This window comes from Carlito syrichta, unplaced genomic scaffold (assembly GCF_000164805.1).
Source record: "Carlito syrichta isolate Samal-C Ts95f unplaced genomic scaffold, Tarsius_syrichta-2.0.1 Scaffold312069, whole genome shotgun sequence".
Taxonomy (NCBI): Eukaryota; Metazoa; Chordata; class Mammalia; order Primates; family Tarsiidae; genus Carlito; species Carlito syrichta.
In genome coordinates, this window is record NW_007256165.1 from 257,838 (window position 1) to 284,092 (window position 26,255).

Here is a 26,255-nt window from a genome sequence, read left to right on the forward strand (position 1 = left end):
AAGCACAGCATCACTGGAAAAAGAATGAAAAGAAACCTAAGTATATCAGTAATTTTGAGGAATTCTTAAAAGATAGGAAGATAGAAGAATTATATATGCTGAGACATATAACGGAAAAAAAAGTTAACCCAAAAGGTAATGGTAAGGGAGAAGTATTGGAGGAACAAATCTTGGATCAATATATAGAAATAAAAGGATGGTCACCTGGGATGTTGGCAGGGAGAATCATTTGGGAACATTTATGCTATTTAGAAAAGCTGGCTCTTCTCTCTACTTTCCTTATACTTAGCAACAGATGGCAGCAGCATCCGCCAAAGGCTGAAGCAGTGAGTTTGGTGTCTGTGGTCAGAGAGGTATGGCAAAGCCCAGTTATGAACTAACCAACTAAGAGGAACAGAAACCTCCTCCCCAGCCCCCACACATACTCTGGAATCAAGCTACTGTCATAACTCTTTCAGCAACCTACCCCCATAATCATGAAAAGATGACTATAGTAAATAGGCAAGCAATACAGAAGAATAAAAAAAGATCAGAATCAGGCAAGATAGACACTAAGGCAAAAAAGCATAACATCAAACAATCAGGAATATTTCATTATTATAAAAGGTTCAGGAAGGCATAACAACTTTAAATATGGATATACCCCTAATAACATGGCCTCAGAATATACAAAACAAAAGTTGACAGAACTCAAAGAGAAGTAGGCAAATCCACAATCATAGTTGAAGATTTTAATATAAATCTTTCTTTAATTGATAGAACAAACAAAAATCTGTAAGGATATAGAAGACTTGAAGAACATGATTAACAGACTTTTATCCACAATCATAGTTGAAGACTTTAATATAAATCTTTCTTTAATTGATAGAACAAACAAACAAAAATCTGTAAGGATATAGAAGACTTGAAGAACATGATTAACAGACTTTTATCCACAATCATAGTTGAAGACTTTAATATAAATCTTTCTTTAATTGATAGAACAAACAAACAAAAACCAGTAAGGATATAGAAGACTTGAAGAACATGATTAACATACTTTACCTAATGGAAACATTGAAACACTACAACTAATAACTGCACAGTACCTACCTTTAAAGGCGTTTTAAGAATATATGGAACATTTTCTAAAATTGACCATGTACTGAGAAAAAACAAGTCTCAACCAGTTTAAAAGGATTGTAATTATATAAAGAATGTTTTCTGACTATATTTCAATTATGCTAGAAATTAATTTACAAAAGAAAATGAGAAAATCCTATGTGATTGGAAGTAAAGAAATATACTTTTAGGTATCCCTTGGGTCAAAAAACTCATAATGGAATTTAGAAAATATTTTTAACAGAAGGCTAACAAAAACACTATATTTTAAAAATTTTAAAATGCATTTTGCAAAGGAGTATCCTAGTAGTGTATCCTAGTAGTATATCCATATATACTAGAAAAGAAGAAAGGCAGAAAATTTGCCAAACATTTATCTGAAAAAGATAGCAAAATAAACCTAGAGAAAATAGAAGTAAAAAGTAAAGAAAAGAGCATAAGTTAGTGACATAGAAAACTAGAGTGACATAGAGGATTAAAAAAGCTAAATATTGGTTCTTTGAAAAGACTAATAAAATTGACTAAGACTTTTAGAACTGGGCACTGTGGCTTACACTTATAATACCAGCTACTTGGGAGATTGAGGAGGGAGGATCACTTAAGGATAGGAGTTCAAGACCAACTGGGCAACATAGTGAGACCCTATCTCTAAAAAAATAAAATTTTTTAAAAGTTAGCTTGGTTTAGCAGCTTGTGCCTGTAGTCCCAGCTACTAGGGAGCCTGAGGTGAGAGGATCACTTGAGCCCAGGAGCTTGAGGTTGCTGTGAGCTCTGGTCATGCCACTGCACTCCAACCTGGGCAACAGAGCAAGACGCTATCTAAAAAAAAAAGAAGACTGACAGAAAAACAGAGACAAAATTGAAATCATAAATGAGGAATCACTACAGATCCTACAGACATCAAATAGTATTAAGAAGATATTATAACAACTTTTTGCTAATTAATTTTAAAATTTAAACAAATTGACCATTCTAGAAAAAAAGTATAACTTAGTGAAACTGACTCAAATAGAAATAGAAAGCTTGAATAAAAGAATCAGTGATTAAAAAAATCTTTCCACAGAGAAAATCCCACAACGGGATAGCTTCATCAATGATTTCTAATAAATTTTCAGTGAAGAAATCACCTCAATATTATACAGATTTCTCCAGATAATAGAGAAGAGAGAACTCTCCCATATACTAGCATAATCTTGATTTCCAAAACTGGAAAAGAAGGTGCAAGAAAGGAAAATTAGAGACCAATCTTGTTTAATAGTACAGATGCAAAAATTCTAAATAAAATACTATAAACAAACTGAATCCATCAGTGGACAAAAACCAAGTTGGGTTTATTCCAAGAATGCAAAGTTAGTTTAACTTTAGAAAAATCTGAGGCTGGGTACAGTGGCTCATGCCTATAATCTCAGCACTTTGGGAGGCTGAGGTGAGAGGATTACCTGAGCCAACAGGTTCAAGACCAGCCTGGGCAACTTGGTGAGACCTCATCTTTACAATAAATTAAAAAATTAGCCGGGCATGGTGGCACATGGCGGTGCATGCCTATAGGCTGAGGCAGAGGGATCACCTGAACCCAGCAGGTTGAGGCTGCAGTGGCCACAAGCATGCCACCGCACTCTAGCTTGGGTGACAAAGTGAGACACCAACTCAAAAAAAAAAAGAAGAAAAATCTATTTTTATATTTTATCATATTATCTTATTAAATAAGAAAAGTTTATCTTTTCAATAGATACAGAAAAATCTGTTGATAAAATACAATATTCGCGATTGAAAATTCTAGCAACTCAGAAAAAGAAATTCCTTATCTGATCATAAGTTGTTTTGAAACAACCACAACAAATATTGTACTTATTAACAGAAGTTAACAGCTTTTCTTTGAGATAACATGCAAGACAAGGATGCATACTACCTCATATGTGTTTAGCATCTAAAGGCCCTAGCTATTATAGTAGAGCGAGAAAATGAGAGAAAAGATATAGAATTGGAAAGGAAGAAACAAAAATGCCATTAGTCATAGGTGATAGGATATGTACATGAAAATTTCAAAAGAATCTTTTTAAATCAATAATAGAGTTTATCTATTTATAAAATCAATATACAGAAAATCTGTTATAACCTTGGGTATTGGTCAGAAATAGTAAGAAATTGAAAAAATTTTAAAGATACTATTTACAATTAGGAGCAATAAATCTTGCAAAAAATATGTAGTAACTCTAAAAGTATAAACCTTTATTGAGAGACATAAAACAAGACTTAAATAAATGAAGAAATATGTCATTTACTTTGTGATTTAGAAGTTGCACTAATGTGAAGATGTCACTTATTCTCATACTGATCTACAGAATCAGTGCAATTCCAAACAAAATCTCAACTGTTCAGTTGTGTGTTTGTCAAGTGCTTATGGGGAGTGGAACTTGACAAACTCATTCTAAAGTCCATATGGAAAGGTAACGAAGAGAGCAAGAATAACCAAAATACTCCTGAAGAAGAACAAGGCTAGTTGTGGGGGAGCACTTGCCTTATACTCTTATCAAGAATTATTATAAAACTTAATTTATTATAAAGTTTAGTTATTATAAAGCACAATTAAGACCATGAAATTGGTGTGGGGTAAACAGAGATCATTGAAATAGAGTTTTAACCCCAAACAGACCCACCCATATATAGAAACTTGCTTTTTTTTGAGAAAGCAGGATTTATTGAGTACAGAAAAGCTCCCACAGTGAGAGGGGGCCCAAAGAGGTTGCCCCAGAAACTTGTTTTTGACAGAGGTGGCACTGTAGAGCCAGTGAAGAAATGATGGTCTTCTCAATAAATGGTATTGGGACAACTGGGTATCCACATAGGCAAAAATGAAATTGGACTCCTACCTTATACTGTACCAAAAAATCAACTCCAGGTTCATTACAGACATAAATGTGAAAGACAAAATTATAAAGCTATTGGAAAATAGCATGGGAGGATTTCTTCATGTCTTCAGGTTAGGGAATCTTTAGCAAAATGCAAAAGCATTAACTATAATGGCAGAATTTGATAAATATGATTAACAGTCTCTTATTCATCTAAAGAAACCATTAATGAAATGGAAAGACCAGCTACAGAATGGAAGAAGAGAACTGCAACACACATGAGCGGACAAAGGACTTGATTGCATATAATCTAGAGAAATCTTTTAAACCAAAGAGAAATAGATAGGCAACCCAATTAAAACATGGTGAAATGTTTGAGTGGACACTTCACCAAAGAGAATATTCAGATAGCCAATAAGTATACCAAACAAGTGCATACCTAATGATAATCTGGGAAATGCAAATTAAAACCACAGTGAGGTCAATTATGTCTACACATTGGCAAACATGGCAAAACTTTTCAAAAAGACATGAAATAAATCTAAGTAAGTGGTGAAATGTATTTATGAATGGAAAGACTTGATATACTAAAGCTGTCAGTTCTCCCCAACATCACTTATAAATGGAGTACAATCATAATTAAAAACCCAACCAAATTCTTTATGGAATTTAACAAGCTGATTCTTAAGTTTGTAGGAAATTTTTTAAAATGTACAAAGATGGACAAGAAAATTCTGAAGATTAAAACAGTGTAGTATTACAGTGAGGATCATCAAATAAATTACTAGAAAAGAAGAGTTTTTTGCAGGTTGTGTTCTCCAGAAGCAGCTGCTGAGTTGGAGATCTGGGTACAAGGAAGGAGCAGGAAGCAGGAATGAGCAGAGAAGTCAAAGGGTGATCAAGCCTGACAAAGAGCTTTGGCAACTAGGCAGGGGCAGCACTGAACAAATATTGCCTCTCAGGTTTGTCCCGCCTCAGACTGAATTGGGCAGGGCATGAGACCCTTCCCTCTCTCAGTCACTGAGTGTGGCTGCCCCAGAGGGGAATACCTTAAGCAAAATCTAAAAGAACTGACAGCTGCAGGCTGTTTGCTCATTCAACTTCTTGCAGCAGGGCAGCAAATCCTTTTTTGAGGGGAAACCTCAAAATGAAAGCCAACATGATGCCACAGGGGGAAAATTATGCATCTGCACCTTTGCTTTTTGATAGTTCAGTATATGCAAACTTTGTTTCATGCAAAAAATTATTTAAAGTATTGTATAAAGTTATCTTCAAACTGTGTTTATAAGGTACCTATGAAACATGAATGACTATTATGTTTAGACCTGGGGGCCATCCCCAAGATATCTCATTAGGTATATGCAAATATACCAAAATTCAAAAAAATTCAGAACCCAAAACACTTTTGGTATCATGCATTTCAGATAAAGGATTCCCAACCTGTACCACATTTTGTTTATCTGTTCATCTTTGATGGATGTTTGGGTTGTTTCCAACTTTTTGACTATTGTGAATAATGCTGCTATGAACATTGGTATATAAGTACCAACCCCTGCTTTCAGTGCTTTAGGATATATACCTAGGAGTAGAATTGTTAGATCATATGATAATTCTGTGTTTAACTTTTGAAAAACCATAGAAATGTTTTCCATAGCAGCTGCATCATTTTATGTCCCCCACCATCAATATGCAAGAGTTCCAGTTTCTCCACATCCTTACCAATACTTGTCATTTTCAATTTTTTAAAAAATAGCCATTCTAATGAGTGTGAAGTGGTATCTCATTCACTATTATCACAATTTGGTGGTTTTGAATTGCATTTCCCTAATGACTAATGATATTAAGCATCTTTTAATGTGCTTATTGGCCATTTGTAAATCTTATTTAGAGAAATGGCTATTCAGGTCCTTTGCCCATTTTTGAATTTGATTGTTTGATTTGTGTTGTTGAGATGTAGAAGTTCTTTATGTATTCTGAATATTCATCCCTTATCAGATATAGTTGATTTGAAGATTTTTCCCCCTTATTCTGTGGGTTGTCTTTTTATTCTCTTGATAGTAAAAAGTAACTTTTGATGCTGAGGTTTTAATTTTTATGAGTTCCAGTTTATCTATTTTTACTTTTGTTGCCTATGCTTTTCGTGTCATATCCAAGAGATAATTGCCAAGACCAATGTTATGAAGATTTTCTCCTATATTTCTTCTAATAGTTTTATAGTTTTATCTCTTAAATTAGGTATTTGATCCATTTTTAGTTAATTTTTATATATGATATTAAGGGTCCAACTTCATCTTTTTATATGTATATATTCAGTTTTCCCCATTGAATGGTCTTGTCAAAAATCAATTGACCATATGTTATTTCTGGACTGTATTCTGTTCCACTGGCCTACATGTCTGTCTTTATGCCACTATCACACTTTGTGGTAAGTTTTAAAATCAGGAGGAGTGACTCCTCCACCTTTGTTCTTTTTCAGGATTATTTTGGCTATTTGTGAAAAATGTTTTATTTTAAAATTTACTACTTATAAGAACTGTATGAAATGTTTACCTTCTGAAAAGATTTATTCCTGTCATTATAATTTTCTGGGACTGAATATTTTCTGTTGTTTACTAAAGTGTATATTTATGCTCTTAATCATAGAAAGAATTTCCAGGCCAAAATGCAATTGCGAAGAGAATGCTGTCTCTCGAAATTGATTGTGTGGCTATACCTCCAAGCAGGTCAAATTCAGGTAACTGAGACTATAGTTGAATTCTATTTATTCATTCGTTTGCTCATTCATTCGGTCTACTCCCTAATGCTATTTAGGGCCACATGGGAAACAGAAGGAACCATGAAAGTGAACACCTGCCTTAAAGGAATTTATAATAATATTCATGAGTCAAGTTACATATATTTGAAATATTAAGTAGCCATGTGCTCACCAAAATCATAGTGTTTCTTGAACTTAAGAGGCCTAATATATCTGATAGGGATAAAGTAATAGTTCACAAGAAAGAAGGGGAAATAAGCGGGAACAAAGTCCCCGAGAGTTTGGAGGCAACTATATCTGCAGCACAAGTCTCAGATTCAAGCAGGGATACTTTTCCATTATAACAGAAGGGAAGTTGGAGTATAGGATATTGAAGCTGTTTATTAGCTGTCTGATCTGGGGCAAATTACTTAACCCTTTCTAAACCTCATCATCAAATTATGATAATAATTGCTCCTACTCTCATAGAACTTTTCAAAAATGAAAGAACCCATGGAAAGCACTTAGGAGAGAGCTGCTGCAGTTCTTATTTTCCACCTGAATCGCTCCGAGGAGACAAGCATTTTCCCTGCCCCACCTCAAGTCCCTTTCTTCCCTGGTCATCCCTGTGATGTCTGCTTTTCTGCTGCTTGCTATACTTTCTCCAATGCTCTCTCACTGCCAACCAGGGGCTCCTATTTATTACCGATAGAGCTTGCAAGAAGAAGACCATCTCCTAAATGCTTTTTACTTGTCTTTTGCTTAGGTTTTATTTTGCTTTTTAATGTTTCATGAAACCCATTCCAATGTTGATCATTTCTTTTCAGCTACAGAACAGCCTGGTTCGCTGCACAGTTCTCAGGGATTTGGGGCAGGTCCTGTGGAAGAGTCCTGGTTTGCCCCCTCCTTGGAGCACCAGCAAGAAGAGAATGAGCCCAGTCTGCAGAGTAAACTCCAGGAAGAAGCCAACTACCATCTTTTTGGCAGCCGCATGGACAAGCAGACAAAAAAGCAGCCCAAACAGAATGTGGCATACAGTAGAGAGGAGGAAAGGAGACGAAGGGTCTCCCATGACCCTTTTGCACAGCCGAGACCTTATGGGAATGTTCAGAACTCAGGGGCAAAAGGCCCTACTTATTCTGGTGTAACCAACCATGGTCACACAGTGCACCAGGCAACAGGGCTAACCAGTCAACCCCAAGTACCATTCTGGAACAATGGATTATATAACTCAATTGGTTTTGGAGCAAGACCATTGGATACAGGAACAGCAGGTTCAAGAGTTTTGTACAGGCCAATTTTAGGCCGTGTGCCTAGTCTGAATAACACCCCAGTGCCTGAGACCAACCTACTGGGAAACACACCCACCATTCCATTCAGCTCCTTGCTAACAACAGGTAAACAGCTCTTTAATAATCACATTCCTATCTTTTTTAATTCCAAAAATAAAGTAGCCAGTAGCTGGGTTGTAGACTGTGAGATATGATGGGGGCAAAGGGCAACTATTTGGAGTCTTTGGGTACCAGATGTAACTTGCCACCATGGAATGGTCTCCGTCAGACCACTTGGTCTGGGAAGATTTGAGTTTGGATCTAGAATTCATCACAGATGCCCAAAGGCGGGGGGGTTACAGGTCCCTGTGACAAGTAGGCTTCTTCCCCTCTAACTAAAGTACATAGGAGTCTCATTACACCCAATCTCTGTCAAATGAGTAGATATCTGCTTATATGTTTTTACCTTGCTAGCTGTTTTTTGAAGGTAAGAAATAAGTCTAGCCGGGGGCAGTGGCTCATACCTGTAATCCCAGCACTTAAGGAGGTAGAGGTAAGAGGATTGCCTGAGCCCAGGGATTCGAGAGCAGCCCGAGCAACTTGGCAAAACCTTGTCTCTACAATAAATAAAAAATTAGCCGGGTGTGGTTGCATATGCCTATGATTTCAACTACTTGGAAGACTGAGGTGGAAGGATTATCCGGCAGATCAAGGCTGTGGTAGCCATGAGCGTGCCATTAGACTCCAGCCTGGGCAACAGAGTAAGACCCTGACTCAAAAAAAAAAAAAAAAAAGAAAGAAAAGAAATGTCTTGAATATTTTTATTTCTTACCTTGTATAGGCCAATGACTACCATTTGTGATGAAAAATTTTCTTTCAATTCCCATATCTCTATCAGGTGAAATAAAAGGTAGGTGATAGTAGTTGCTGATAGTGTAGAGTGGAAGTGATTTAATTTAATATCCAGCATCATTATCAAATAATACTCACCAGTATCACCTTTGATGGCACCTGTCAACAATACCCATGCATGTCCTGGAAATCTTGAAATCAGCTTAGGTAGGAGAAGCTTTGAGAACCATCGAGCTGAGTTGCATTTTCTTTCAAAAGGCCAGATTCTCCAAAAACTTCTTATGGAAACATACTGGATTTTTTCTATAGGTTTTATTATAAGATCTATAGAGAGCAAAATACTGGATTAGACATTAAGCAGAATCTAAGTCATACATAATCATATGAGTGAAATGTCCTTTTGTTGTCTTTGTGTCTGGGAATACATTTTCATTAGTGTCACCATATCACTTTATTCACTCATGATTCGTTCAATACAAATTTCGAAGCCGCTTCCCACTTTGTGCCAGGCAATTTTCTAGGCATTGGAGCCGTGCCAGCGAACAAACAGCTGGATTCCCATTCTTCTTGGATCTTAAATCCTAATGGGTAGAAAGTAGACTATAGTCAATATTTAATAAGTTAGTATGTCATTTTTTTATCCTGTCTCTGTATGAGCAACCCAAGCACACTTGTCTGGTGCAAGAAATCCTTCTCTTCTCACTCTCCCTCTGGTACCTGGTTTGGCCAATGACAGATATACTAGGATCCAACCCCTTAATGATTCTGAGATGCTCTCAGTGGGAAAGGGGGATTTGCATCAATGAATCATGAAATTGTGTGTCTTTGCTCCAAAAGATGATTCTGTACTGAAGTGGCAAATGATTAAATTGAGTTTCTCATTGCAAATGTAATAGACTCTTCTGCTTGCTTTAGTTGTCATCAAATAGTCCTAATTCTGTGCCAATGTGAGTTTTCTAATTTGCCATGCCATATAAGGAAGTATAAAAGCAACATAAATATTTCTTTATTCTGATGAAATAGCGCCCAGGAACAGTCCTTTTTATTCAGTTAGCTACTTTAAGTGAAGTTAAAAAAGAAAACTCATTGGATTGAGAGTCAGGAGACCCAGTTTCTAGTCCGGTGTATGCCATTCACCATCTGGGTGACTCAGGGCAAGTTGTTTTGCCTCTCTAGAGTTCATTATCCACAAATATAATAAAAATGTTACAACTGAATGTTACATATTGTAAGCTCTTATAAGTGTCTAATAATACATTAGTTTCTCAGTTTCTTAAATTTGTGGTTTGTCCAGTGACCAGATTTGGGCAGGAAAGCAGCAGAAAGCACTGATTCAAAAATGCAACATAGAGAGGTACAGAAAAATCCTGGCACAGAGTCATGTGCTCTCTGACTTAACCTCCTTGTAAGCCCGTGGTTAACACAGGGTCAGTATAAACTGGAGATGGTGGGTCAGGGGGATCAAATGGGATAAGGCACTTAGCACTGTGCCCAGTAATGTATGGAATAAGTGCTCAGTAAGTGGTAGCTGCTATTATTATCACCATTTTATCATTGTTAACAAAGAACACTTAGAAAAGATGAAGCTTTGAGAGCTGGAAGCACCTCAGAGTCTGTGGCGGGATTCTTTGCCAGGAGCTCCAGGAATCCAGTTTCAGCAGCTTCAGGAACCATCCAGAATTACACACAGATACTGAGTGTGTACACTGTACATCTCTTCCATCTTTCAGTAGAGAGGATCCCTAGTTTCCTTGGCTTCATCAGAGAATATGCAGCAAAGGGGGTGTGGTGTCTGGTCCAGAAGGTGGTCTACCTTAGAGCTATATATGCTGACCAAGGTGCCCAGAGCTGAATTTCATTTACCTCTGTCCTCAGAGCTGTCTTTTCTTCCACCTGTCTCTTACAAAGATATATTAAATGTTCTTTAGTGACATTGACAAGTTCAACTCAGCATGAATGCCATTGAGCACGTACCGCATTCCAAGTCCGGGCTAGCACGTGAAAGGAATACAAAAACAAGTGAATATGGTTGCTGCCCTCTTAGGACTCATGCACTAGTGAAGAAGTAAAACAGAGCTACTTCTGATGCAGAGCAGCCCAGGGCAGAGTACTGAGAACAGGACTATGGTGCAGGCTCATGGAAAGAGGCAGAATTTGTGTTGGGCTTGTGTCAGAAATTCACAAGTGGGGAGAATGGCAGTCCAGGCAGAGGGCACAGATTGAGCAAAGGCAGGATCATCATATGAGTAGATCAATGGGAGATCTGGAAGGACTGGAGCCTCTAGAGTAGAGAGAGGGAGGAGACAGTGAAAGGAAGATCAATGAGAGGTTAGGGTAAAGTTGTGACTGGCTTTCAAAACTGAGCTCTGAGAGGTCTAGGCTTATTACATGAAGGAGCAGGGTTCTTCACAGATGTTTGGGTAGTGGGATCCTCCTGGGAATATGACTGAGCCTTGTGGTGTTGTTCATCCACCTCTATTTTCTAACTTGATATTAGCCACATTTTAAAAATAATTGTGGTAAAATACACATAAAATTTACCACTTAAGCATTTTTAAATATAGTTCAGTGGCATTACTTACATTCACATTGTTGTGCAACCTTCACCACCATCCCCAAGATTTTTTCATCATCTTCCCAAACTAAAACTCTGTTCCCATTAAACATCATCTTCCCCTTATTCCTCCCTAGCCCCTGACAACCAGTGTTCTGCTTGCTGTCCTCATGAATTTGACTGCTCATATGAGTGGAATGGTACTCATATGGTTCCTCATATGAATGGGATCATACAGTATTTATTCTTTTGTAACTGGCTTATGTTACTTAGCACATATCCTCAAGGTTCACTCATGTTGTAGCACATGATATTACTTCCTTCCTTTTTAAGGCTATATTATTCCATTGTGTGGATATACCACATTTTGTTTATCCATTTGTCTGTTGATAGACACTTGAGTTGCTTCTACCTTTTGATAATTATAAATAATGCTGCTATGAACACAGGTGTCAAAATATTTCTTCGAGATACTGCTTTCAATTCTTTGAAATATATACCCAGAAATGGAATTGCTGGATTGTATGGCAATTCTATTTTTAATTTTTTGAGGAAATGCCATACTGTTTACCACCGTGGCTATATCATTTTAATATTCCCACAGGCAGTACATAAGGGTACCATTTTCTCCACATCCTTACCAACACTTGTTTTTTTCATTTTTCTCAAAGTAGGCATCCTAATGGGTTTGTGGTAGTTTAGTCACATTTTAAAGAAGAAAAATTTAAAGGGTGGCATAGGATAATTAATTTAACATAATACTTGGAGTAAAGTGTTTTTACCATGCTGTATTTTTTTCTCTTGCTTTTGTTCTAGAAATACTTACTTGTGTTTTCCTCTATTCAGATGAGTCCATAAAATATGCCATATACAATAGTACTGGTATTCAGATTGGAACCAACAATTACATGGATTTTAGTGGATTGAGTTCATCACTACCAGACAACACAAACATGAATCTTAAAGAAGAACCAGCTTCTGGGTACCAAGATATCTTTGGTAAGATGCCCTTGAAAGATCCAGTGCCTAGCAACCTTGAACTTACTTGCTCATGAGAAGGATATAGTAGAATTTTAAAATTTTAGTGGTGCTTCTCCTTGAAAGTTTTCCCATGTTTCCTCATAAAATATCTTTATGATTTTCAAACAATTCCTTTGCAATTTATTCATTTTAAATATGGGTATACTCTGCCTAATTTATGGCCTTGTTGTGAAAATTAAATGACTTTTTATGTATAAAAACCTTAGAATGCTGTCTGGCATATAGTATAATCTATAAAAGTATGAAACTTTCATCATCATCATCAATATTACTACTCAGAACTGGATGAAATAGCTCCTTCAGGTCTTCATCAAAGGGGATTTTTCTGTAAAAGAAGACTATTCTCTCAACAGCACTTCTGTAATAAAAACAAGAGGGCTGTCTCTTATAGGATTCTACCATGCAGGCCCATAACATTAATTCCAAAGTACAGTCTGGGAGAAGCAGTCATGAGGCCAAAACAATGTGATCAGGAACTCGGTTTTCTGATTAACCCTGAGATTGGCAATTTTTAAAAAAATAAATGGCCGGATAGTAAATATGTTAAGCTTTGCTGACTTTGAGGTCTGTCTTGGAATTACTCAGTCATGGAATTTTGTCACTGTAGTACAAAAACAATTATAGACAATATATACATGAATGAACATGATTGTGTTCCAATAAAACTTTATTTATGAAAGCAGGCAGGGGGGCAGATTTGGTCCACAGGCCATAGTTTGCCAACCCCTAGTCTAACCCACTTGAAGAATAGCCTTTAAAATACCTAGAACAGAAGTTCTTAACTTTTGAGGAACCCAAGGGCACCTTTGAGAATCCTATAAACCCAGCATCCCCCTCCTAAATAAATATGGACAAAATGTGGCAAATATTTTGAGAGTTCTTGGAATGCTAAACATCCAGTGGTAGTAATAGTGACTGCATTATGGAGGATGGAGGGGGGGTTGAGAAAAATGGGAGTTGAGGGGGAAAATGAGATATCTTTTTCCTTATATTTAGTTTATTGAGGTAGGATGAGATTGATGAATATAGTTTGTTGTGATTGTTTTAGTTTTTTGTTTACTTTTATTATTTTCATGAAGGGCTAAGGGGAAGAAACCAGTAGAAAGAGAGAGGCTATAGGATAAGAGGAGACAGCAGTTGAGAGGGAGAGGTAAGGGTTCGGAGGTTAAAAAATGGACCTGGAAGAGTATAGACATCCCTTGAAAGACAAGGAGGCATTGTAATTGAATGAGTTCACACTTGATGAGCAATTTCCTTCAATAAATAGGAGGAGAAAGTGGACTGTTAGTTGGGGAGTCAGGAGTTGGGTGGCCTTGAGTTTGGCCAGATATAAGTGAAAAATGTTCAAAAGGAACAAAAATGGTGTTTTCTTCCCCTTTACATTTGAGAAGGTCTAATATAAACAGGGCCATTGGCAAAGGTTGAATAGAAAACCCAACCTCACCGCCACGCCTACGTTTTGTTCAACAAAGGAAGGAGTGTCCTATTCTGAATCTCACATAGACTCCATGTGGGCTAGCAGACAATGAGACAACAGCTATATAATTATCTTTTTCACTGTCTCCTGGTACTTTTCACTTAGGGTTTTCAGCAATTCAGGAAGCTAGAATGTTTAAATGGGCTATAGCTTGATACCTTCTTCTCTTTTTCGTTTGGCAGATAATACCACTAGTCTGACTGATAAGCACCTGGACCCAGTCAGGGAAAATCTGGGAAGGCAATGGAAAGACTGTGCCCGTAAACTGGGCTTCACTCAATCTCAGATTGATGAAATTGACCATGACTATGAGCGAGACGGACTAAAAGAAAAGGTTTACCAGATGCTCCAAAAGTGGCTGATGAGGGAAGGCTATAAGGGGGCCACAGTGGGGAAGCTGGCCTGGGCGCTCTACCAGTGTTCCAGAAAAGACCTTCTGAAGTACTTGATCCACGCCACCCAGAACTAACCCTGAACGGGCCTTGGCAGCTGAAGCAGACTCTTCATTTCGTGAGTGAAAGTGGGCTGCCTTGGAGCATTCAGAATTCTGTTCTCACTGATAGGGATTCCATGTCTATACAAATGTCACTTCTTGCATTTCATAGCTGGACAATGGGAAGAGAAATCTGCAGCAAACAACCCACTTTCAGGAAAGTGTAAACCTCTTAGTGGTCCAGCACCCATCAAAAAAGAAGCCCAGCTGGGTTTTGAAAGGGAGAGTGGAGATATTTAAGCAAGGCCATTTCCTTTCAGCTCATGCCATAGCCATCAATGATGCTAGCTATTCCATTTCCTGGAGTTTTGTTTGTGCAAGAAAAAAAAATTTAGATAATATAAAATAAATCAACTTTCTTATTTTGTGCTCTCTTCTCCACATAGGCTCCTGTTATGACCAGAGTACAGTAAAATTCTAAGTCTTGTTCAAATACTTTTTTTTGGTATCACAACCATAGTTTGTCCCTAAATTATAGGATCTGTTAATTTCAGTATCAAATGTTGTATCAGTCATGCAGCCTTTAAGAAATCCGTGCAGCTCATGCCTGTAATCCCAGCACTTTGGGAGGCTGAGGCGAGAAGATTGCCTGAGTCCAGGGGTTTGAGACCAGTCTGGCAACTTGGTGAGACCTCATCTCTAAAAAGAAAAAAAAAAGAATTCCATGCAATCTCCACTCCATTAGATTAAGTTATAGATTAATTTTTTAATTCATTGAATTTATATTCAGTTAATTTGAAAATTAACTGAAGGGATTTTAAGGAGTACTAAAGAGGGCAAAAAATGGTGGGGAGGGCATTAGACCTTCCCTGGCAGTTGTTGCAAGGACTTGCTACTAATTGTGGCTACTACAGAAATTCTTCATTAATTTTTAAGTTCTTTCTTAGCATTCTGGTACTTCCACCCAACCTGGGTGCTAGGAATAGGGAGTAGGTATGGTATACAGGGACTATTGGTCTCTTTACTCCTAGGTATGACTAGAACCTCAGGGATAATCACTATTGAATTGCTTCCTCAGTTTACCCCAATGTACTGTCAAAATATTTTCATTTTTTTCTGTGTGATATGAAGTAAAAAAAGGACAGCTTCTGAATCTGGCAATTGTGCCTTGCACTCAACCTTCCAAAGCCCACCTGAAAACTAGGGGTGAATGAAAGAACTAGAATGGTAGAAGACTGAAGCAAGCAGGCCATGTGGCATCTCTGCCAGCACTTTGCTAAACAGAGAGGGGATGCTGTGTTCTTGGCTCTTCCAAGTGAGAGAGGGCAGGATGCAGGGATGGTCAGTCTGGCTGTCAGAACAGTTTCTGGTGTCTTGGGTTGATAACAGTATGTTTGGTTCTGATCCTGAATCTCCTCAAGACCAGCAGACACATGTATACCTGAAGTGGAGCTGTAAAGCAGGATTTCTCAACCTGGGCACTGTTGACATCTTGGCATCTTGAGTAATTCTTTGTTTTAGGAGCTGTCCTGTGCCTTGGAGGATGTTTGGAAACATCCCTGGTCTCTGTCCACTAGATGCCAAGGGCACGGTCCTCTCCTCCCTCACTCCTCCAGTTGTGACAAAAATGTCTCTAGATATTGCCAAACATTCTTTGGAAAGGTGATGTTGCCCCGGTTGAGAGCACCGCTGTAAAGCAGTAAAGCAGTGAGCTGCAGTTCTCCTGCCCACACATACCCAGGCTCACTACTTAGCTGCCACACAGCATTAGATCCTGCAGACTGAAAGGGAGATTGGCAGGGGAAAGGGCCCAACCTTTGCTAGAGGGACATTGGTGATTTCTTTTCTAAATGTATTCCTTGCACCATCATCCTAATAGTGTTCTAAAGTCTCTTAAATTCCAAAGAGGTGAATGATCAATGCAAAGAAGCAAAAATGCAAGGTGTTTTTAATGTACTTTTTAAAATAAAATTTTATACTTTAACTACGTGCCATTGAGATGATGTGTATGTTTGCATACCTGGAACAGTCTGCGACTCTCCACCATGCCTCTACTACAGAGGTTGGCATTTCCTGTGCATTACTACTCCTCTTTCACCCTCCCGCTGCTGCCAGATGGTAAAAAGAAGAGCAGGTCCCAGACAGCACACTTTGGGACTCAGGATGAGAGGCCTGAAGCATTGCTGTTCTCCCTGCATGCTTTGAGACCTTCCCTTCATCTCTACTCTGTAAACATATGTGGCAGAAAAGAGCCAGTTTGCCTTTGAAGAGTTTCAGTACCATAAGAACACTGCTGTTCATAGGCACAAACCCAGTGAGACCACACAGACTGAAAAACAAGGAGCCAGGCACTGTGGTTCAAGCCTGTAATCCCAGGTGAGAGGGTTGCCTGAGTCCAGGGGTTCGAGATCAGCCTGGGCAACTTGGTGAGACCTCGTCTCTACAATAAATCAAAAAATTTGCTGGGTATGGTAGTACATGCCAGTTGTTCCAGCTACTTGGAAGGCTGAGGCAGAAGGATAGCCTGAGCCCAGCAGCTCGAGGCTGCGGTAGCTGTGAGTGTGCCACTGCACTCCAGCCTGGGCGCGATAGAGTGAGACTCCAACTCAAAAAATAAAATAAAATAAAATGAGAAAGAATACTATCCATACTTAGTTCCAAAAAAGATACTCCCCAAGGCTGTTACTGGTGAATAAGACCCACTTCTAGTTCCACAGTCTCCCTTATCACTATGGTTGTAACCTTTGCTTTGGGTCTGTCATGTGAAGTTAGGGCTTCAGGAATAAGAAGTTTTCCTCACAAAATGTTTTAGACAGTGTTTTGTTTTATTTTGTTTTTTTGAGTTGAAGTCTCTGTTGCTTAGGTTGGAGTGCGATGGCTCACCACAGCCTCTACCTCCTGGCCTCAGGTGATCCTTGCACCTCAGCCTCCCAAGTAGCTGGGACTACAGGTACATGCTACCACACCTGGCTAATTTTTTGACTTTTTGCAGAGACAAGGTTTCGCTATGTTTCCCAGACTGGTCTCGAACTCCTGGGCTCAAGTGATCCTCCCACCTCAACCTCCCAGATTGTTGAGATTACAGGCGTGAGCCACCACGCCCAGCCTTTCATGTACATTTTAATGTCTGTTATTTATAAGGAAAAAAGTTTTCTCATATTAATACTAGTGCAAATAAAAATAGGAGTGTAAATATTCCAGTTTTAGAAGCAGCTGATTACAAAGAAATCATTGAAGGAATGATGCTACTACAGTGAGTTCTATAATACTTAATAATCCAAGTACATCATTCTGAAATTAAACAGGTCAAAATTCTCTGCCACTCTTCAGCTGCGTGACCTGGGGTTTGCTTCCTAAATTTTCTTAGCCTCAGTTTCCTCATTTATAAATGAGGAGGGCAATAGCACATAAGGTTGATGTATCATAAAGTGCCAAGCACAAAAATGGCAGTTATTTTTAAACTGCTCAATCTTGTTGTATATGAAGAACCAGATCTCACATATGCACTTAACAATAAACAGTGACACTGATACCTAAAAGCACAGTGCTACTGTCTTTGCTTAGCACTAGGGTAATGTGATGAAATTGTACAGACAACTATTTTAAGCTCTCATCATCTCTGACAAATCCCAGTTAATAATTTAGTTCAAAAGGAAATATTGACCTCGCCAAAGATTTCTAAAAGTCAAATGATACTAAATTCAAACATTTTATATTTTGCCTTCCTTCTATGCAGGAATTGATGTGATAGGTTTATGTTGACGGTAGAATGTAAGGGCTGGGCACAGTGGCTCACACCCTTAATCCCAGTACTTTGGGAGGCTGAGGGGGGGGATTGCTTGAATCCAGGAGTCTGAGACAGTCTAGGCAACATAACAAGATCTTGTCTCTACAAACAACAAAAAATTAGCAGGGTGTGGCGGTGCATACCTTTGTCCCAGCTACTTAGGAGAGTGAGGCAGGATGATTGCCTGAGCTCAGGAAATTGAGGCTGCAGTGAGCCATGATCATGCCACACTGCACTCTTGCCTAGGAGAACAGAGTGAGACCCTGACTCAAAAAAGAAAAAAGAAGATATAGACATTTTTGCACATTCTGTATTTAGGCCACAGCAGCTTTTATTACTCAAGAAATTCCAATGGGCCATTGAGGACACTGCAGGTAATAGAACTTTCCATTGCTCTGGCATGTTAAAGTATTGTGCATGCGAATTATTACACAAGAAGAATATCATGGAGGAAAAATAAAGCAGTATTCAGAAAGGCTGTGGTCTCCAATAATTCAAGCCAAGGACACAATAGTAGCTATGAATCTGCCAGTTATTTCCAGTTAAGATAAGGAAGAATGGGAGCTCAGTTGCAGATAATGTCTATAACCTTTATAAAGCTTGAATTATGTAGTCAAAGAAAAAAGACACTGTGATAAAATACATATAAAGTCATTAACCATTTTTAGGTGTACAGTTTAGTGGCATTAGGTTTATTCACAAAGTTGTGCAGCCATCACCACCATCCATCTCCAGATTGTTCTCATCTCTCCACACTGAAACTGTCCCCATGAAACACCAACTCCCCATTCCCTCCTCTCCTGGCTTACCCCCTAGCAGCCACCATTCTACTTTGTCTCCATAAATTTGATTACCCTAAGTACTTCATATAAGCAGAATCATATGGCATTTGTTCTTTTTGTGACTGACTTACTTCACTTAGCATAATGTCCTCTGGGCTTTTCCATGATGTAGCATGTGTCAGCCCTTACTATTCCTTATTAAGGCTGAATAATATTCTGTTGTATGTATGACCACAGTCGGTTCATCCATTCATCTGCTGATGGACACTTGGGCTGTTTCCACATTTTGGCTATCGCGAATAATGCTGCTATAAATATAGATGGACACATATTTCTTCAAGGTCTTGCTTTCAGTTCTTTTGGCGAATATACCCAGAAATGGAATTGCTGGATCATATGGCAATCCTATATTTAATTTTTTGAGGAACCGAGGTACTTTCACCACAGTGGCTGCACCATTTTACATTCCCACCAGCCGTGCACAAAGGTTCCAACTTCTCTACATCTTCACCAGTGCTAATTTCTGGGGGTTTTTTGTACCCATCCTAATGGGTGTGAAGTGGTATAAGGAAAAAAATTTCGATCTCATCATTTAGATCAAAGTAAGAGCACGTCACCCCACCGTTAGCTGCCAGCCATAGAGCCGGTGTCCCGCCTCTCCCCTCCTGAGCCCTGCCTGGATGCCCACGGGATGGCGGGAGACCTCGCCTCCTGGATTGACCACAGTCACTGTGGCGACGGGTGGGGGCGGGGCGGCGCTGACCGGGACACCCACCCGGAGAGCCACAGCTCGCACCGTAAGCAGTTTTGTGCTGGGGTGCCGGCGGGTTCCGGAACAGAGGCGACCTAGCCCCGAGGGGAGGGGCGTCCAGCAGGGCGGGTGGAGGGCGGGCTGAGGGCGGTGGTGTCGGAAAACGGCGGGCCGTGGTTGGGCGTGGTGTCGAGATAGGGCGGGGTGGGGCGTGGCTTCGGGGTGGGGCGTGGCCGGGGGACTGCCGTAGACCTCTGCGCATGCGCACTTCCTGCTGCTGCGTGACTTTTGGACTATGGCGGTTTCTCTATCCCACAGGGGTGAGACGCGGCTGCGGCTGCTCTTCTCGGCGTTGAAGCCTGGGATGCACGTGCTCCGGGCCCGGCCGGCGGCCTCGTTTGGGTAATGACACCCGTCACCCATGGGGGAACTCCCGCATCAGCGCGCTCTAGGGGTAACTGGCCTATTGTGCGTTGGCCCCAGGTGGACTGGGCGGCGCAGGGAAGGGCTGTGGTCGCGTTCTGGTCGCCCCTTATACCATGAGACCCCACACCCGCGAGCCCGCCGAACTTGGGTGAGAGGGCATCTTGGTCATGCATCAGTCTCAGTTCTGTGGCGCTGGAGCCTTAGAGGATTTGGGCGGTTGTCGAGTACAGCATCTTCGGTGAACAGACGAAAGAGATCCAGGGAGATACATTTGCTCTTGGCCACAGACGCACTCGTGAAGGAACACAGATTAGAATCGCAGAGCCCTTTTTCGTAGTCCATTGCTCTGTCCAGACTCCACGCTGTAGGAGCATAAGGACATTAATCTCTCCTACATCTTATGCCAGAAATCATCCTAAGAATATGACCTGTTAGCTCTCTTAGTACTGTTAAAGATTAAGTCTCAGGTCCCAAGTCCCCTGCATCTTCTTTGTTTGCTGATCTGGAAACAAACAAAAAAAAAAGTGCAAGAGTCACCTTGGGAATCTGAGAATTCAGAATCCCTGACCTCACTCCCGGAGGATCTTATGTAGGGGTGTGGATATGCCCAGTAAGGTGTGCTTTTTTTCTGTTTTGCTCTCCCCCCTTTCCTCCCATTTCAGATAAAACAACAGTAACAACAAAAAATTGGATTACTTTGACCTGTTGTCTTGAAAATGGGTGCTCTTGGTCCCAAGAGATAATGGGGGAAAATGTGCATATGAAGCTTGTTTTACTGTGTTCTCTATACCCACACGCATAAACACACTTATACACAAAAATGTACACAAGGCATGTATGCAGTCAGTCGCTGATGAGTCATTCCATTAATGACTAGGGAACAAAGTCAATACTAGATAGGTAACTTATCATTTAGAACTTTACTTGATCTAATGTAGAAACTTCCAGCTTGAAAACTTACTTGGGAAGGAGAAATGAAGACATATCTGACCAGCTTTTTACTTTTCAGGTTTGACTAGCTATTATCATATTTGATTTAGACTCCTGTTGTTATTTTAGAGTTATTAGGAGGTTTTCAGGACTGTTTTGATGAGTGGGAAAACATGTCCATGGCTACAACTGTATTAATCAACAGTGAAAAGGGGACATTTCTTAATCCAGTTACCGGTTTGCAGAAAGGGTTTGAAATAAGGTTACTGTGATTATACCGGTGTCATAGTTCCAATAGGTTATTTAATGGTTGCAGGAAGGTCCCATCTACCTCGCTGCACTGCATGCAGATCATTCTTCCTAAAATATCCGAAAAACAGGTTTCTCTGGATTGTGTGCTGCTATTTTATAAATGCAGCTGCGGGTTGATATGATATGTTATCTGGGGAAAAAAACAGTGGTAATGATTATCCTGAAATGAGGCTGCAGCCCAAGTAGGTAAAAGCACTCTTGTAAAAAGTTTGGCAGAATAGCTAGTACCAAAAACTTGTTTGTAAGTCTGTTGTTTGGAACTTTGATCCTTTCCTTATTTCATAATCTGTAAGGTGATTCTGGGTCAAACAAAAAGAACAGCTTTCTACCTGAAATTGTATGTTATGTGCAGTTAAAATAGTGATGATTTATAGAACTTAACAATTTTCCTGAAGAAAATTTTTTACCAAATTCAACCTTGGGATGCCCTGCTAGAGAATCAGAGACCGGTCTTCTGCTGACACCTGCCACCATCCTCTGTCTGGCAGTTAGGATGAGTGTGACCCTGGGCCTGAGGCTGATTGAGAACTCTGTTCAGCCTTAAGTTCAGACTGGAGGAATTATGGCTGTGTTGCCACTTCTTAGCTATGTGAATGTGAGCGAGTTACTCAACCTCTCCATACCTTCTGCCTTGCAGAGTTTTTGTGAGGATTTGAAACAATGGATATAAAAGTCCTGGGACATAATAAATATTAAATAATTAGTAGGTATAATTGGAATATCTAAATAATAATACAATATACAAAGAATGTAAACAAAGTCATCACAATTTATGTAAATCGAAGCCCTGGTGAGGGAGGAAGTAGTTAATATTTCATTGTAGCTAATGGCTACTTTGGAAAAAATACACAAAAGAAATAGCTGAACATATAGTACTGTGTTTAGGCTTTCAAAGTGAGGGTATGTCTTATTAAATAGGCCCCATTCTTATTTCCTAGCAAAGTGCGGAAGAGCAGAGGCTCTGGGGACAGCACTCTGGTACCTTCTTGGCTTTGCAGTGTGATAGGCAAATTCCCTGATCCTCAGTAGTAGAATAAGGCTAAGTATAATGTGTACCTCGGAGCAAAATGAATGGGATAGGTAAAACTCTTAACAGAGTGCATACGATGTGGTTTAATTATTTGCCTAAGCTGTTATATCCTTGCCTCTCTCTACGGTAAATTCTCCCTTTTTGAGGGGAACAGCTCAACCCTTCCCAATACCATTGTATTGTTCCTTATCTCCTTCCCTTTCATGAAAGTGCTTATCCAACCTCCCAGAAAAAGCAAGTCAAGAGTAGATATTAGGACAACATGCTTTACAAGGGAGTTAATTCCTTCCTCTAAGGAATTAACTCAGTATAGTCGTTCTCAACCTTAGTTGCCTATTGGAATCCTCTAGGTAATTAAGAAAAAAATCACAGATACTTAGCTCCCACCCCAGAGATTTTGATGTAGTGCAGCCTGGGCATCTGAGATTTAAAAGTTTGCCAGACGGTTCAAATCTAAGTCTGAGTCCCACTGATAGAGTGGGAAGCAGGAGATGCCCTTGTAGAAGGGGCCATGTGGGCAGCTGTGGTGATGTTGTGAAGGTTCAGTGAGCTTGGTGTTGTCCCTTTGTGCCCCAGGGTCCCCTCTACTCCTTGGCTTTTCTTTCTTAGTATTTTGCACCCTGCAGGGTAAACCCTGGTAAGCAGGTTATTTATCCATCTTTCCTGCTGGCCTCCAAGCTACATGAGAGTGTGCCTTTAGCTCCCAGCACACAACAGGTGTTTAGGAAATAGATTAATGAAAAGTACAGTAGAGTTTGGGTGTTTTTGAAAACAGATACAAGGGCTCTGACCCAGAGTAACTGAGTGATATAGTTTTCCAGGATTGTGCTAGGTGTGTGTGATTGTAGCTTAGTTCAGTTTAGTTTTGTGTTAGAGTCTCACTCTGCCACCCAGACTGGAGTGCAGTGGCATAATCATGGCAGCTCACTGCAGCTTCGACCTCCTGAGCTTAGTCAATTCTTCTACCTCAGCCTTCCATGTACCTGGGACTACAGGCGTGCACCTTCCTGCCCAGCTAATTTTTTTGATTTTTTTTTTTTTTTTTTTTTAGTCGAGACAAAGTCTTGCTATGTTGCTCAGGCTGGTCTTGAGCTCTTGGCCTCAAGCAATCCTCCTGTCTCAGTCTTCCAAAGTGCTGAGATTACAGGTGTGAGCCACTGCACCCGGCCAGGTGTGTTTGTTTTTAAATCACCACAAGTAATTATCGTGAACATACCTGCTTAAGAACACCTGGACTAGAGAAACAATTATGAGGAGGGGAAGAAATGGTGGAAGAGACAAATTGACAGCCCAAGGAGAAAGGATTCATTTTTGTTCGTTGAATTTTGCAAAGTTTTCTATCTTTTTTCCTACCTGAGAGTATATTGAAAGTAGTTCAAGTAATAAACACATGTTAGGATCATTGAAGGCTTGGTTTTTGTGGTCTGATCTTTCTTTCTTTTTTAAAAACTGGATCTCACTCTGTTGCCCAGGCTGGATTGCAGTGGCATGATCATTGCTCACTGCAGCCTCAAACTCCTGGGTTAAAATGCTTCACCTGCCTCAACCTCCTGAGTAACTAGGACCCAACTTTTTTTTTTTTTTGGTAGAGACGGAGTCTTGCTGTGTTGCCTAGGCTGATCTTGAACTCTTGGCTTTGAGTGATCTCCCCCCATCTCAGCCTCCCAAAGTGCTGGGATTAGGAGTGTGGACTACCACACCTGGCTGCAGCCTGATTTTCTTACAACTATGTATAACAATGTTGATTGAGGCCTGATAAGAGGCTTCTTGATAAACTGGAGCAAATGCTGTACTCATTTCAGTTATCTTACATTTCTGTGAAAATAAATCAGCATTCCGTAACTCTGTTATCTTTAAAAATGGACCTTTTTCTTATGTTTGAAATTGATTTGCCTTTGTTCATAAACAGTCTTCTGTCCTTTTTCCCAGCTTGGAGTTCATGACAGGTTTTGGGCAGCCTCTGTGAACCCCTGGGGATGGCCTGGTACTGGCAGGTACCTCTGTATGATGGACGTATGAGATGTTGAAGAATAATAACTAAGGACTTTTTCTTTCCCCTTAGCCTAGCTTTCAAGCCCTTCACCATTCAGCCCAACCTTCATTTTCTCTCTGGCTTTACACTCCTGCTAGGCAGCACCCTGGCTTGTTCCCATGAATGTCCCTTGCTCATGAGCCTGTGATCATGCTATTTCATTTTCCAGAAATCCCTTCCCCACCACATTTTTTTTTCCAGAATTTTACCCATCTTTGGAAGTTCATCTCAAATGCTACTTTTGCTCTCTTCTCAGATACAGCTACCCAACCCTGATATGATCTCTTTCTCCTCTAAAGCCACCGTCCAGGTCTTCTGCCTTTGTAAATTCTTCTCCAGCATTGAGTTCCCATTATACTGAACTCTACCTCGTTTTGTTTCTGTGTTCTTTTTAGGTAACCAAAAGAATATAGGATGGTGATAATTAGGAAAAAAGTAATTTGGAATGGGAAATCAAAATATAGGTACAGTAAAGTGCTGAGGGAACTTTGAGGTGTTCTGCAGAAGGGACTTGGGAATGGTCGTGGAAGCTGAAGGAAATAAGCCCATGTGAGCCAGTGCCCTGGGACTGGCCCAGAGAGCACGAGGCAGCAACACCAGTCCTGAAAACCAACTGGCTTTCCGTGGTGAGAGAGACAGGGAGGGGTCTTCTCATTACACCTACTAGCCCGCAGTGCAAAGTAATGTTTACTAGCATGTCCTTGGCACTTTAAGGAATGAAGTCCCTGACATTTCCAGGACATGAGGAGCAATAAAGGGAAACAGTGATGTTATACACATGAGTACTAACATGAACCGTATAGGCGCTGGTTGTCTTTTTCTAGGGAGTTACCTCATTTAATTTAGTAAACGCAGGACACACTGTTAAGAACTTTTATTCCACCTACCTGCCTCACTACTTGCTTGTCCTCAGTCCTCACTGAGGGTTTGCAGCGTGAGTCCCCTGTGTCTCTCTCCTACTAGATTATGAGTGAAGCAGATGCTCCAAATAAAGACTCATTTCAGTAAGCATTTGTTTATCTGTTTATTGGAATGGAACGTCAAACATGGATACAGCAAAGTGCAGAGGGACGTTAGAGGTGTTTTGTAGGCAGGACTTGGGAATGGTCCTGGAAGCTAAAGGAAAGAAGTCCATGTAAAGTCCATTTGTTCAATGAGCAAATGCTTGCTGAAATGAGTCTCTATTAGTAGAGTGCATTTCTCTTCTTCTATCTCGACCCTAAGCTGTTCAAGCCATTTTAGCCCTAGAAGTGAATTCTTAGAGGAATAGGACATTAACAGTGAGTGAATTGGCAGTGTCTCTATCACATTGCCATTGTTCTGTGTCTTCATTATTGCTCGTCTAATAATATTTCTGTAGGTAAGTCAGGCCTTATTACTACCTAATTATGTCATATTTTTCCAGAAATTGTGTTTTAAAATCAGATCAACACATTTGTTTCTGCGTTTTGTTTCTTGTATGAATTTGGCTAATAAGATGAAGCCAAAAGAGGAAACAGGACCTTGGTTTTTCAGAAGTGCTACATTTCAATAATCATTTTGACTATAGTGGAACACTGCCGGGGGGGTGCACATAACATCACAAGAAAAAAAAATCATTTTGTCTAAGAGCAGAAGTAGGGTAGGGTATTGCAAGGAAAAGGAGGCAGCGGTTGATTTGAATGTATCAACTACTCACTAGAAGAGGAGTGGCTCCCTCTAGCAACTGTCTTGGCATGCCACAATGTCCCTTCAGCATGCCATTCACTCATCTGTCTGGTGAATTGGTGGAGAGGTTGTTGGAGCCTGGTGCAGGGGCATCGTACGTACTCTGTTGTGTATATCCCTGGACAGTCTGTTCTGGAGCTGCCGGAAGAACAACTCAGGAGAAGTTAATCAGAACACACATCATTC

General features: G+C 40.0%; 2 protein-coding genes across 3 annotated transcripts in view; both read left to right on the top strand.

The window, feature by feature from the left end:
* The window catches only part of RIPK1 (receptor interacting serine/threonine kinase 1), a 40,237-nt gene extending 25,545 nt beyond the window's left edge, over positions 1-14,692 (top strand). For both annotated transcript variants that reach the window (XM_008069497.1, XM_021718322.1), the window contains 4 exons: positions 6,594-6,684; positions 7,512-8,081; positions 12,208-12,360; positions 14,062-14,692. In XM_008069497.1, the coding sequence (XP_008067688.1) occupies positions 6,594-6,684; positions 7,512-8,081; positions 12,208-12,360; positions 14,062-14,348 (1,101 nt within the window). In that variant the 3' untranslated portion in view covers positions 14,349-14,692. The remainder of the gene's footprint in view (positions 1-6,593; positions 6,685-7,511; positions 8,082-12,207; positions 12,361-14,061) is intronic.
* Positions 14,693-20,661: 5,969 nt separating this feature from the next.
* BPHL (biphenyl hydrolase like) overlaps positions 20,662-26,255 on the top strand; it is a 36,691-nt gene continuing 31,097 nt past the window's right edge. The window contains exon 1 of the mRNA XM_021718319.1: positions 20,662-20,717. Within this exon, the coding sequence (XP_021573994.1) occupies positions 20,662-20,717 (56 nt within the window). The remainder of the gene's footprint in view (positions 20,718-26,255) is intronic.